This window comes from Amphiprion ocellaris, chromosome 4, assembly GCF_022539595.1.
Source record: "Amphiprion ocellaris isolate individual 3 ecotype Okinawa chromosome 4, ASM2253959v1, whole genome shotgun sequence".
Taxonomy (NCBI): Eukaryota; Metazoa; Chordata; class Actinopteri; family Pomacentridae; genus Amphiprion; species Amphiprion ocellaris.
The window spans coordinates 1050668-1066370 of NC_072769.1; the positions used below are offsets into that span (position 1 = coordinate 1050668).

Genomic DNA, 15703 nt, shown 5'->3' on the forward strand with positions numbered 1-15703 from the left:
CTCATTAGTCGGCAAAGCAGGGAAAAAACATTTATGGTTTCCTCATAAAAACAGGCAATTGTGTTAATTTGTGTAAAGCTGTCGGCTCACAAAAGCCCTTTAAACACAACCAAATTAGAATGAGGCAGCCCCTGATTGTCATTGCTGCCTTGTGTCACATTAATTTGTGACAAAACATTAGCCTGTGCTACACTTAAATGGCAATTTATATCATTTAAATTTTTACTGTGGAGACCAGTGCATCCCTCACTTAAATGTGACTTTCTGACAGCTCATTCTGCATCTCATTCCTCCCCACTCTCTTAATTACAACTTTCAATCAGGGAGGAGAGCGCACGTCTAAGAAGGAGAGTGTGAGCGTTTGAGGTATGATGATGTATTCACTGCAGCATTAGTGCCGTCGAAATTTCTGATGCTGTCACAAATCCCATGATCTTGAACTGACGAGAAGCTTAACAACGAAAATATGTCGTGGATAACACAAGAATAGGAATCACATTGTTGGTAGCAAGGGGAAAATGTGAAGAAATAAAGGGTTTTCAGGTTTAATGAGTGGAAACAAGCAAAGATGCTACAAGCAAGAGTTTAGAAAAATGCCAATACATTGTAGTTTGATTTAGCTTTGTACAGAAAGAGCATGGATGTGTGCATTTGGGATATTTAACACATTTAATACAGTATACTTGACATCTTATTGCCTCTGGACATCACAGATCAATGTCCTTTTGACAGTATTCTTCATTATTGTATGGACATTGTACCCACCGTTCTTCATAGATTGTATTAGTCATGTCACTATTTTTTTATGTGATGAAGGTCTGACTGAGATTTCAACTTTCTAATAAATTTGTGTTTCAGAGTCAGGCTGCAGAATGATCATCAAAAACGAATCACCAGAAGCTGGTTGAACATCTGATGAAATTCATCTTGTTTTTTTTACTTACTGAGGTACAGTAACGGAACAATTAGCAAAATATCTCAAAGAATACCCAAACCTTATGTACTAGTCGGTGTGTATTGTAGTGTCTTGTTAAAACACTCTTAAATGTGAGAACTGTTCTGAGAGCTATAGATTTAACAAATCCATCTCCATCTATTCTTCACCTCACTTCAGATTCTCTGTCAGAGGTTTGAACTTTGGTTGCTAATGTTAAAATATAACAATCTTAAAAATGAAGATAAAACGGAACACCTCGAGAGCTGCAGACAGTCTAGACTCCTCTCCCTCTCACTCATCTCACACTTATGTTAGTGTGTTTAAAGGCTTGTGTCACGGGGCTATCCCTTTTATTAATGTTACACTATAAGCACGGGAAACCTTCTTTATTCAAGCTCCCTTTAATAGCAGTCAGAGTGGGGTTCAGTCACGTGTGTGCGAGAGGCAGAGATCAGTTCATTATGCTCTGGGATTGACCTTTGACGGGCCCTGCTCCCCTGTTTCTAAAACTAAAACTGGGACTGATGGGCATTTAATGTGCACTGCAATCAACTGTCAATCAGCATGGGGTAACAAAGAGGAGCCATGTTATTGCAGCTCGCTCTCCAGAGGCCCGCCTTTATGGAAATCACTCGCACGTACCATTTGGACGGGGCGAGACGGAGAATAAGCGAGAATTTGTGCGTGCTGTGTTAGCATTGCAAGTGTATATCTGTTTTTGTATTTGTTTGGTCTGTCAGCGGCTGTCTGACAAGAGCCTCAGCAGCTCTCTTTGACTGAAGCTTATGTGTAGGAATTTAACCTCAGCGGACTGGATCTCAGTGATTCAAAGAATGTTTACCTCTGCCTGTGGGGATACAGTAAAATCCCTTGATCATGGTGCTTCAAAGCCCTCAGATTTGAAAACCTTAAAAAACAGTAGAGTGTTACTGCATCACTCAGACAATAGGGAGATTAGAGAGCAAGAATTCTATTCTGACCTTTTATCTCGATTGAGGATTTTATATCAGAAGCCCTATTCAGAGAAACATCCTGGCATTAACAGAAGAAAAGAACTAGTTCTGGTGATATTCTGTATCATCAGCAAATCAAATGAAAACAACAAACCCACCCATGAGCTGATCCTAATAACAAATATTGCCTGTGCAGACAAGCCTGATACAGCTTCGTCCTCCAAGCCATTAAACTCTGTTGCTATCTAAAAACTATAAAAATCAAATTACTGAGACGTAGCAATGCAGTGGGTGTCACATTTCTTCATTATACTGTAGTTTATTTGCTGCTGTCACTAACACAACAAATTTGCGGCTGACAGTAGTCCCCCACAAACACACTATTTGCTCCTATTTAAGTGCCATTTGGTAATAAGTACTGAGGCCAGCTACTTCAGCAAAGCTTTTGTTCAAAAAAAAAAAACCCCATAACTGCATATTTGTGACTCAACATGCTCAGTGCAATGGAGGAACTCATCGTGTGTTTTTCATAGATGCAAATGTATAGAACAGTGCCAATGGTATTCTGTAATGTTTATAAGCTCACAATACCATACCAAACACAAACAGCAGCATACTGATGTCAATAAAACACAATAAAATATTCCACTTATATCAAGAACACTGCACATGAAGAATTGTAATTTCTCGATGGATAATTAATATAAGTGAAGTACAGAAATTAGGCATGTTCCGATAACCCATTAACAATGCGTCAGCTGAGCAGGTGTGGAAACATTTCCTCATGTGGTGCCACACTGTGGAAACGGTCGAGCAGAAGGTTGGGCCAGATATCGGATTCCTGAGGTGGGATCTGGTGCCACTTCAGGAGAACCAGGCAGGATTATTGATGGGCCAATTAGCAGCCAGTGTGTGTGTCATCCTCATCCACGGGGGACTCTCTGATAATTAATGAATAATTTAGCATGCCTTTATGTAAATGTTGATAGGGGGTAGAAGTCACTGGAATCCCACACGTCTATTGTTACACATTTGACAAAGTACACCTTTGAAGGAAAGGAGGGTCCCCTTTGTTGTGTGCTGTGATTTGCTTCCAATGGCAACATTAATTTGGAAAAACTCTCCTATGTAGAAGAATGATTCGTTTGCCCTAATCATTTTTTCCCATCAACGCCACCATGTATTCGAATGCATATAATTATATACTCTTTTTGAATTGCATGCTTATTTTTCTAGAGTGCCAATCTGCACGGCTGTGATGTGAATTCCAATGGAAATGGATCATAATTAGCAAGTCTAGTCTTTGTGTAAGTCTCACGTTACTATAATTCTTTCCTCTGTGAAACATCTGTAGCTGGAGAGTAGGCTTTAAGTTCATAAAGAAAAACAAAAGCACTCAAAAAGAATGACAGTTTGACTATGTGTCTGTCAATATGTTACTCTTTAGAGGCAGCTACACTCTCAACTGACGACTTAAAGACACACTATCCCAATCTGAGACATCAGACGAGAGACACCAAGTGATTGCAATTAACCAGCTGGTGGACATTAAACTGGGATTACTTTGAGTAGCAAGAAGCAAAACCAAGAATGTCTGATCTTGAATCAGCAACTAGTGCATAGCCTCATCTTAGAATGTTTTTTCTGTATGCAGGTGGGTGATTTATTTTCATCATCTTTTTTTAAAACTTCACTTTGGACTTCTTGCAGTGATTATCCTTCTCTGCTTAAAAGTAAAAGTGTCTGACCATGCTGCAGGTGTGCAGTGGGCCTATCTGTGAAGTTTCTGTACCTTGCTGTGGTTTGTGGTTAGCCTTATGGTCTGGACTGAGCTGGATTTCACTTCAGTCTTAACGAGGTGACAGTGAACGCTTTCCTCCTTCCCTCACTGGTCCTAAAAAACCCTTTTAAGGACTTATGGAGAGCTGTCCGTAAGGATGTTAAAATGTCACTTAACAAATCAATCCACTCATTTGCATCCCAACAGTGATGCAAGTTTACATGTATGTGCACGTACTTGTGTCACCGATGGTGCGGGTGTGTAACTGAATGCACATGTTGTATGCAGAGCGTTGTCAGCAGCAGACTATTTTCTTTTGTATTGATTACGGATGAATAAAGCAAACACTTGTCAGGTCTGCATATACTAAAAGGACTGTTTAAGAACAAGCTGAACAAAACATCCTGAGAGCCGTGTTCAGCATGTGAATGTGTGACAGTGAAACATCATTCATTTTCACTTGTAAAAAGTTGCAATGCTTAACCACAGTTGTGTTTAGTCATGCTGAATTTTTATTGTGTGTTTTATTAAATTAGATTATGGAATCCCATCCAATCCGCGTGTTTCCAAGTACACCAAACATTATCGTCCTTAATGGAAGCCAGCCTATTCGTCTTTACTCAGTACAACTTTATTATCTCCTGTTTCAATTCTCTGTTCTTCTTCCAACTTCAACAGTCCCCTGTAATTTCCCCATCTACTTATTCTCTCACTTTTAGTGCTACTTCTTTCTTTTCCTCCTGCTCTTTCCACCAGTCATCTGATCCTTCGGATCAGCTCCTCTGGAGATGACTTGGCCTGAGGTTGAAAAGCGCTTTGATTAAGGCCTTATTAGCTGGTTGCAAATGAGAAGCCGCTAGTCATTTTGAAGCAGGCAGAAGAAGCCTGTAAACAGCCAGCAGAGCGGGGGCCCTCAACATGGTAGAAGACAGAAAAAAAACCTACGGATGACGTAAGGAATGAGATCCGTAGAGCAGGCATGCACCTAACGAACCATTTCCTTTATTCTCATATTCACACACACCAAGAAAACCCCAGATGGGTTGTGTGTGTGACTTCAGTCCCACCCCCCCCCCCCACCCCCCCTTCCTGCTCAACTAATTAGACAGGTCACAACTGTGAGAGTTCTGGCTATGGTTCAATGGAGGGGCTCGCTGGCAAGTGGAACCCGAAACTCTGACCTTAATTCTCTGCCGCTCTCTCCTCCTATCTTTCCTAATATCTTTGGCTCACTTGAAAAGAAAGAATATCATGTTATGGGCTGAAAAGAAGCAGAATGAACAGTGATTGGGAAAGTATCTTCCAGAAACAAACATGTCACGGTGGATTTGGCCCAATTTACAGCACAGACAAAGGAGTAAACACTACTGATTGAGAGGTAAATGGGTGAAGAAAACAGTGCTGACTCAGAGTCAGAAGGCAAAAATGCTGCGGCTGTTTATTTCTCTTGTAAGCTTTTAGTTAATGTATGACAATAATACTATCATGCAGCACAAAGCACAATAATAATGTGTAAAAATGCAAACCAAGGCTTGTGGCATTGCTTAAAATACATAAATCCTTTAGAAATCCCTTTTGTTGCAAAATATTTTTAAAAATACTTTTTGACTGGCAAGAACCAACAGAAAACCACTAAAATGAGAAAACTGCATTTTCACAACCGTCTCCTTTAATCCCAACGACTGCTAACAAGCACCTGCAGAGAATCTAGCAATCGGTCCACCTACACTCTGAAAGGCTAACAAGCCAGCAAATACATCACCAGGGCCAGGAGACAATAGGATCGAGTGAGCAAAAGCTAAGTCAACAGTCAGAGCTGATTAAACACAGGCCCACTGAAGAAGGCTTCGGCGCTGGATGAGGAAATATTTGGATAGCTGCTGAGAGGAGCACCGTTGTCTTAGATGATTATAGAGTTGGCTGGAGGACCGTTTGAAGGTGTGGAGGCCTCTCAACACAGAGTGGAGGTGATTAGGATGGATGGTTGAGCTGATCAGCTTGAGTGTAGTTAGGGTTATGTGTGTGTGTATGAGTCTGTCTGTGTGCACATTTGTGTGTCTGAAATGAACAAAAACAAAAAGCTAACCACCATTTCTACAAAAAGCTAGAAATCTATAATTTACTTATAATCTGTGGGAAGGGATAAGCAATAGTTCAGTGTTATCATGCGTTATTTTTTAGGGATATATTCTAAATTAATCCCTTAAATGGTTTCACAAATTTCCATTGTTCAAGTTAACAGACAGAAAAAGATAGAATTAAAAAGAATAAGAGTCTACAGCCATAACAACAATTTTGTGAGGCTATATTTAAGTACAGTCATGCTTTGAGTGTCAACATCAGCATGCTAAAATGCTAATATTAAAAATGCTAATATGTCAGCATGTAAGACTGCACAATGGTGATGACAATACCAGTTTTGACTAGAATTCTAAGCACAAATATCTGAACCCAATTTCATTCATTAAATAACTGTTGCCATTGACCTCAAAATCACTAATGCTATCCACGTGGTGACAAGAAAAGTCAGTGTGGTTCATGAATGTCTCCATAGCATTTCAACCAACGCTTATAACAGCGGTCAAGATATATCTGTCTTATGTGGAAAATGTGATTCTGTGTCTGCTTGATTTATTGATTTACTTTTAAATGATGCCGGGGGTGTTTATGCAGCACATTTCAAAACAACCTGGCCTGACTAAGGTGCTGCACATGTTTCCAGCAAAAAAACTAAAATATATGTTTAAAAAAAAAAAAAAAAAAAAAAAAGCAGGACAGGATAAAGACTTGTAAAATCAATTTGGAAAACAAAAGAAACCTAAAAACTGAATATGAGAAAAACTTACAAGATCCATTTCTAAACTAAATTAAATGAGAGTAGCCAAAAAGCCATTAAAAACATGAGCATCTTGAGATTTTTCTTGAACATGTCAATTTGATTTAAAGAGGAAAATTATTCCAAAGCTTTGGAGCTCCGCACCCACTAACCTGTCATGGAACTGTTAAAAGCAGTTGTTATGAGGATCTAAAAGGCCTACAGGTAGACTTGGGCCAAGTATGTTAAAAAAACTATTTCTGTGTTTGCTTCCATTAAAACATATTTGAGATGCGGCAGACAGCAAATATAGCTTTAAATAAAGCTGAGATGCCCAGGAGTCTGAGAGGTAAAAGAGAGACTAAAAGTTAGACCGAAGGAGCGTGAAAACAGAGCGACGCTGCAAAAAGCATCTCAGTAGACTTTGGCAGAAAGGAGTGCAGGAAAAGGGAGAAGGACAACATTAGTGAGTGAGTATGTCAGCAGCAGTAGATCATCCCATTTCTCAGGCTCTCATCAGCCTCCTCTATTGCGTCATTGAAGAGGAGGACGATGGAGAGGAGGGGGAGGCAAAGGAGAAGGGGGGACAGCTCGTAAAACACTGAGCACACAGTAAACATGTCTGCCCTTATGCATGACAATACCCCTACAGTGAGCGCTGGCTGACGTTAGCCAGATAACCCCCCTCCACCCCACGTGCTAGTTCCCATCCAACAACAAGGCTTTCAGTGGAGACACCAGGGGAGTAGATTAGCGCTGGGCTAACATGGTAAACTGTGTTCTGTTACATGAGGCCACGCTGGGCGAGACAACGTTAAGATTTTCACTCACAGGAGTATATCTTAGTGGTTGGCGACCGGTCCTTGCCGTGGTTTACCTCAGCTCACACGTGAGTTTCTATGGGTTTACTGTGAGAATAAGACGTGGAGGCTGGTGGGAACGGCATTATGAGCGTCCCAGCGGGTGTCTGATCAGAGACTGCGGTGCGGATGAGAGGTGAATGTAAACAGCCATGATCTTTGACTTTGTGTAGCTGGTGGTCTGAGCTGGGGAGCTATCGTGTCTGGTGATGTGTCTTGTGGGAAAAAATGTTAGTTTTTTTTTCCAGAGTCCCTTGACAAATTTGCATTATAATAAATATGTTGTATATAAGTGTTTAAGCATTTGCCACTTAAATCATGTTTTCAAATGCCAAAAATTGCATGTACAACACATTCCTATCTTGACTTGACCATAATCTAGTAGGATAATGGACTGTTTTGGCACGATGACGTGGTTTTTCTAAGTGTGAAGGGCTGTCAGCGTATAAAGCTGACAAACTTCAGAGGAGGACTTTCAAAGAGTGCGATAGTGTGAGTGTATGAAGCTGTGAGGGTAAAGGTGATTCGGCTCATATTAATATGACATTTGTCTGTTAGCAGCCATGTAGACATACCTCTGCAGGCACGATTAGTGTGACGTCAACACAATAACAGCTGTAGGGTCAAAATGTGAGATTCTATGAGACAGGCTGGTATCCCTGTTCACTGCAAAAATGATCACTGCATACACATTTTTGTTTTAAATAGGAGTTCATTTAAATTAATCAAAAACAAACATGCTAATCCTACCATTTGAGGCACGGAAGTTTGACAATGAAAGCGTTAAACTGCAAATAAAAGGAAAGACACCAATGATGCACACATAATAATGATGATGGTGAGTTTCTTCATTGTGAAGTAGGTTCCAAACGATCAGCCCTTAGATTGAATTTGTACCTTCGCTGGTCTACAGCTTCATACATGACTACCAGACATCAGCAAGCAGTCATGACTTCGGGTATCATCAACAGAGCTACATACCAGCTGCCACCTGACTGCACGTTCTGCAGCGTGTGACGATAATTTGGATCACAACATATTCACATGTTGGGTAACTCCCTAAGTGCTTGTTGTGGCAGCTTCAGTTGTCACCCCTGCAGGGAGAAGACACTTCCCTGTGGCTCGTCGGTCAGTCATTGTAAACTCCAGCTCCTAGCAAATACACTTTAGCACGCAATGGCTGTGGGTTACAGATGTTTTCAGTTTTGCTGGTTTGTACTGGCATGATGATTTTGCGTTTTCTGCATGAGCAGTTGATGAACCATATTTTGGAACAGAATTTTATGTGCTAGCATCCTGTAAATAAACATTTTGTCCGCAGCACTGAAGTTAATTAGTAATCAAACTGGATTTCAGTTGCACTATTGGGATTCCTAATACGAGCAATAGTGCTGGTCGGATGTTTTTTTATACTCATTGAGAGTAACAACCCTTTCACATAATATAAAGTAATTAGTTCAACTGTTAATATCTTAACAGATAACCGATTGCCACCTTATAGTGCAGTAAGCTGATGCACATATTTAATTTTAGCAGATCATTTTGAGATGTTGCAAGGGAGAAATATTGAAGATGGTCTTGGGTGAATCTAACTCAGAGTGTGTACCACACTTTACTGCGATACCAGTTACATACTGTGCCTGTATCAAAGGCTTTCACAGGAATCAAAGGTGTATGGAAATTCAACAAAATGGTACAACCTTTCTTGCTACAGCTTTTAAACACACAGATATCCAATAAGTTCTGTAATCCAAAGTGCCTTAAGGGTTGTCTGTATTCTTAATTCACTGGGGATCATAAAAGTTAACTTTTGAAGTATTACACGAGTTACACTGGCATCTATCATCCATAAAAAAGAGATGTCTCAGGTATTTCCAGTGAGAGCTGACCACATGTGGTGGGGATGTGTGGTCAACTCTCTCAGCATCAGCTTCTGACCCATCACTCAACTGGCTTAACCCATTCAATGAGAAGAAAGTGTCTCTCTCCTTCTGTGAGGGCAGTTTAGCTGATGTCTCTGTCACGGCTTTGAGTGAGTCGATGCTTTATAAGGGGGAAAAGGCCAAAAGTAATGTGCTGCCCGTCTCTCCCATGTGTGTGGTTTGTAGCTCTGTCAGCAGCACTGCAAGAGCACAGACGACTGAAAGGAACCAAACATGTGAAGTACAGAACAGCAAATGAGCACAGTAGAGTTTGAATGGGTTAGATGGTGACTGGAACCCAAGTTTAATGGAAATAAAACTCATTCTGAGCAGTCTTTGCTCTAAGTAGTTACTGGACAACTCAGTGTATCAAAACAGATACTACTATGCAACTGTTCTGAACTAAATTTAGTAGATTACAATAATTGAAATGTCCAGCATTATTAGATGTTAAATAAATGTTGCTTTTATAACAAAGAAGAAAAGCCATGTTGTATTTTACAGTGTAAACAATGGATTTTTAATGACTTAAGAGATCCTGGAAAAAGCTGTTCACAGCAGTAGGCGGCTACTATAACAGTTTGTGGTTTAGGCTGCTCCATATCAGTAGCTCCAATGAACCCTGGACACATGACAGCTCCGGTAAACACCGATGTGCAGACAAATACACACACAAATTTACACAAGTATACACACACGATCACCTGCTATCACGCTAATGGTTAGCAGACCTGAGAAGTGAGATGTGGTCATATATAGTGGAATGTCAGACGGACTGACAGTGCCCAGAGAAATGTAGTTATCTGGTGGAGGAGGGATCAAGTTCTTAACCTCTCCTTCGACCTCCTGGTAAAAACAACAGCCAGCCCCTGATCTCTGCGGCATGCTGCCTCGAGACCCCAGCGTCTCTGCGTGGATGTGTGTGTGGGTGTGCGATGGACCAGGAAAAAGGGAGTGTTTCTTTACAAGCAAGCTTTTAAGTATGCTGTAGGCACTTCAGTGTAGTGGAGGTGCACGCTTATCTTAAGGTGTAGAGGTGCTCCGTCTCTGGCGAGTCTGTCAAAAATTCAACAATTCTACAGCACATCATGGTTTTAAAGTCGAGCCTTCAGCGTTGTGTAAGCCAGCAGTTGAATATCAAACTGTGTAGACGCACACTTGCAGCTAATCTGTTGCCATGCAACACACGTTTTGCTAAACATTAGTGATGAACTATGACATTTCTAACAGCAGAGCAACATAAACCGCGCTGCAGTTTGATGGAATGTTTATATCTTCTATGTTTTTTTTTTTTTTTTTTTAATTACCAGCCATGCAACTCTCACTCACAACAACAAAAACAAGCTGCCGTTTTGCACAGCAGCACAATCCTTTACTGAGAGAGGCTTTTAATGGCCTTTCCAGATTGGGCCCTAATTAGCTGTTAATCATCTAAAGCTCATAACCAGAGTGGAGACAGCAGGCGTGTGTGCGTTTGGAAGTGTGTGTGCATTTGCATGTGTTTGCGTGTCCTCTCCTGCTGTCTATCCTCATGTTGCGAGGCCATTAGGCGCAGACAAGCTAAAGAGAGCCAAACAGCCCATTAACTCCTTCACTCTTCGTCTCTGCTCTCCAGCATGCTCATCTCTCTCCCAACAGTACCACAGTTGCCAGCTGACACCCTCTAATGCCAGCTATCTGTCATGACCAGAGACCTGTCCACCCACACATCCCTCCCTTTACCTCGTCCGTGGCCCGCTCTCCATACAGTCTGTAACACTATGCGATTGAATCTCTTGAAATGGTCAAATTACCACGATGAAGTGCAATCCAAAACTGACAATGCTAGGTTAAGAGATTAAAACCTCTATAAAAAATGCAATGTAGTGTGTGACCACTAAATGTCAATTCAGGAATCTTACTACCTGAGGCGTCCTGGATTAGCAGGTTACACTGAAACTTGTGTTCATGTGATAATGAAGCTGATATTTGCAAGCCTCTTATGATGAAACCCCCTGTTCTTGTGAGCTTGTTATGGTGTCTGCTGGGCTCAGCTGCACATTGGATCAATATCTCAATTTGCACGAGGCAGAGGAAGAAACTGCAAACTGAAATTTTATTAGCCTGAAAGCAGCAACTAGCAGGGACCTTGTGTGAGTGTAGACCGCTTGGATAAGTCTAAATTGCCTCTGCAGTACTAAATTGGGCACATAGGAAAGGGGCAGAGGAAATTGCAGGAGCAGAAATAGATGAGACTTATACACTTAAACCGGCAATGAAAAGCTGCTTTGTGCTTACAAGAACACAAGGCACATTAATGCACATATTCTAACAAGCAGGTTTCTGCGGTGCTACTGTTTTGACAGATTTGTAGTGTATAAAATAATATTATCCAAATTGTGTATGTTTTTAATGTCAGTATGTTTTAGCTCTGTATATTAAACAAAAACTACTCAGCGGGGCAGTATTAATGAAGGAATTTATGCCCTCTGCAAAATAAGATGGTATGGCTGCAAAAAATGTGAAAAACCTTAGGAAAATGGCAAAATAAATAAACAAATAAATATGAGAGCTGTAATTACACTATCACTACACTAATCACTATCAGTCTGACTATTGGATCAATTTATAGCAAGAATAACATTTAATGGGGTTAAAATAAGAATAAATAATTTTTAAAGAAAGCTAAAAAAGAATCACAAGTTCTGAGAAATGCCTTTAAATTGTGTTACTGTTTGTCTGACCAAGACACAAATGTTTTCAATTTATGATGATATAAAACAGAGACATATTTCATCAATTTTATACTATTAATGCCATTTAAAATGAATTTCTTGTACAACTGATGAAATAACCGTTTCTTCACTACATAGTAAAAGTCAAATATTTGTCAAGTGCATTCCTTATTGATCACAAATAAAGGCAAACCTTCAGTTTCCTCCATGTACAATGCTGTAAAACAAAATGCTGCCATCACTGCCACAACATGCTTCCTCTGATATATCCCACCTTGGCCTAGACCGTGTTGACAGCCAAAAAGAGAGGAGTGTGTGATTAATGATAGTGGCCTCGTCATATCAGCAGGCTGGTTAACAGACCCCAACATAGGACTACACAGGTCACAGAGCACACCCAGCCTCATCAGCACCCATTACTACTGTGGGCACATGTCACACATGAAGCTGCAACTGCTTTTACAGAAAAACTGAAAGCGAATGTGGTCTGTGAAAGACTGAATTCCTTTGCATCATAATCCAAAGTGTGATTTTTGTAATTTTATCCTCTTTATGTACACACACAAAATTATGAATGCTACATATAGCTTGTTTTTTGAGCGATAAGAAGTTTTTAAAGATGAAGGACTAAAAGCGTAAATGAAGTCACAAGAGAAAATGTAAACCCTATCTATGACTTTTTGACCTTCTAGAGCAGAGCAAGGTAATTTGATACAAATGGTTACCTTAGTTTCCCATCTGTGTGTGTGTGTGTTGTATATAGCAGAGAAGAGAACATCTATAATGAAAATATGATGGCAAGTCTGACAACATCCGACATGAATATACACAAAATACTTCTACTTTGGGCTGAGCGGACAGAATGGAGGAGATCAGAAAGGGGATACTGTGTAATTTCTCTCCACAGAAACACTGTTATAATCATACACACACTCACCAGATGTGTGTGAACAGAGTGGTGAGAGCGATGGTGAGGAGGATAGGGATATTAGGTGAGGCAATGTTCAATCACTTTGCCAACAAAGCAATCTGAGAGTCGGAGCATGTCGGAGGAGTGGGAGGATCAGGTAACAGGAAGAACTGAGAGACGGTCAGGAAATAACACTGCCTCTTTGAATTAGCATTTCCAGTTAAGCTCGGAGAAAACTATGACTTCAGTGGGCCTGGGTTATGTGACATACGAGGGAGAAATGTGTATATATTAATGAGTTGGAGACTCCACATTTTACAAAAATAACATGAATTATGACTATACAAAAAGGACAATTTCAACTCAACACATTATTCATGCCTGCAGACTGCAGGATGCCAGAGCTGTCATGGATTCAGTGTATTGTTGATGAACAGGAGCTTGAGCCTGGGCCGCGCACTTGCTGACATCATTTGTGTGTGTTGTATGGTGTTGTGCACTTTTTGTGTGTCTTACCAGTCGATTAATGCGCACAAACTCCTCTGGATTTTTGGCCCAAGGGGGAAGATCCACATCAGAGACTACGGTGCCGTCCTCCATCACGCCCAGGTTGTAACTGTTGGCGTTGACAAACATCTCAGGCAGATAGTAGAACTCTGGGATCAGCTCCTAAATGGGCACGGCACAGAGACATAAGTAAACCCGGTTAATTAGAGCACTACAAACAAAAAGAGATGCCAAGAACACCTTCAACTCAGTCAATGAAAAAAACTGCTGTGAGATGTGCAAACAAGATCCTGAAGGACCCCTCACACATCAGACTTTTAGAATACAAACTTCTACCTTCAGGCAGATGCTACAAATGTAAGAGCAGCTGTTTTAAACTGTCTTTTATTCCCACTTCTATCAGTCTACTCAACAAATAGCAGCTCAGACTGAACTCTTGATGCGTTTACAAGGCCGATCTCTGGATCCCTTCTCTCACTGTACAGGTGTTATGTGGGTCATTCCAGAATTGGAGGACATCTCAGAGGACGTCCCACCCATCAAATTTCAAACAATCCATGTACAAAATACTAAAACATACAGTTGTTGTGTAAATGTACTTGTCCTGAGACCAAATCTTAACTCTTTTAGCACTATAATACTCATTTCCACTCATTTCCTCCCTCTCCCCACACGGCACTCAGTCATTACTGTAATGCATGTAATAGCACCAGAAAGCCCCGTTTCACAGCTTTCAGGGGCAGTTTGAATGATTAAAATTGCACGAAGCAGCGAGGAGTTACAGTAATTTGAATTACACATGTGCTGCGGTGCCACCGGTGATCCCTGTGGTTTTAAAAGAGTTAAAAAAAACTAGGAGAAAAGAATGTTTAAAAATATTTTATAAATACCAAATAAGTCTGGAGTTCCCCCTAAAATGCCATTTTCCTCTTGTCCCACCCCCTGATGACCAAATTGAATCTCAAATAAAAAAGTTAAAATGAATTTTAAATCTCCTTTTTTTGTATTATTTTTTCATTGATGTCTCTTGTAATTGTGGGAACAAGCTATGTCCTCTCTTCTATTTCTCATATTTTCATCACATTGTCAGCCTTGATTGAACGTCTCACTTTACCTCATATTATCAGAATCAGACTAATTCTTTTTTATTGTTTTCCATCAGTCAGTTTGTCCTCTTGGTCAGCAGTAACAGCAGCTAAATATCTAGCTTCTACTGCTGAGAAAAAGATCACATTAGCATGGATTAGCAACCCTGTTACTGTGATTAGAGTAGGGTTAGCAAACAACACAGAAAACATGGAATAAAAATGCTACCATTGATGTGTAAACTGAGCCAATAAAGCCTTTGATAGTTTATTACCTATTATTGATGAATATGTAGCAGAAAATTGTATAAGAGAAGGTTTACTTTTCAAAATTTTTGAAGCCCAAATGTCCTCCAGTTCTGGAATGATCCATGTATCTATTTACACAAAGCGAAATTTGGTACTACAGTACAATATGTACATATGTTCTTAGAGTGTGAATGTATGTGCATGTTTAAGACATATTTTACATATATATGGCTCATTCTGTGCATTGTATACACAAATGCAAAATAGTAATTCTGAGTTTGTGAAAGAAGCTAAGATGATTCTGAAACTATAGAAGGCTGTGAGGAATCGTTGATGGAAATTTGGAAAGATGTGATTGTTAGATCTGAACATGTCAAACAGTATTAAGGAGAGCTTTAGGAGAACAAGACTGAGGATAAAGGTAAAAAAAAAACTGTTGTATGGTTGCTATATAAATTTAGAAGTTTAAGAAATCATTTGTAAATTATGTTTTGTGTGTGTTACAGCAATCAGACAGCGTTGTTCTCTGAATTGTACAATTATGCTCGGAAATTACATGTCAGAACGCTTGCCTTCTGCCTGCCACTGAGAAAGTAAAAAAAAATCTCTGTTTCTTTTTTTAAAAACTATTTTTATGTCTTCATATTCTTTGTTTGTATCCAAGCAGCAGAAAAAAAAAGGTTTTCTTCTGGTTTTCCCCTGTGCCACAATAACAAGGAAGTCGGCCAAATTCTCTCCAAACTATGATGATTTTATTTGGCTTGTCACAAACAACACAACATATTTTCAAACTGCAGGGTAGTGAAGAGAAATACACTTTTGACAGGAGATGTAACCCCATATATTTATGCATTTGTGATTCGTAACAAAGCAGAACTTGCCACAAAAAGGGTAAACATTAAGACAGAGTTTGAGCTTAAAACGCTGTAGTTAAATCAACATTGCCCTGCAGGCTGTTTGTATGTCTTGGA

General features: G+C 40.0%; 1 protein-coding gene across 9 annotated transcripts in view; it reads right to left on the reverse strand.

Moving 5' to 3' along the window:
• lrba (LPS responsive beige-like anchor protein) overlaps nt 1-15703 on the reverse strand; it is a 198375-nt gene that overhangs the window by 28867 nt on the left and 153805 nt on the right. For all 9 annotated transcript variants that reach the window (XM_023262251.3, XM_023262258.3, XM_023262253.3 and 6 more), the window contains one exon: nt 13408-13560. In XM_023262251.3, the coding sequence (XP_023118019.2) occupies nt 13408-13560 (153 nt within the window). The remainder of the gene's footprint in view (nt 1-13407; nt 13561-15703) is intronic.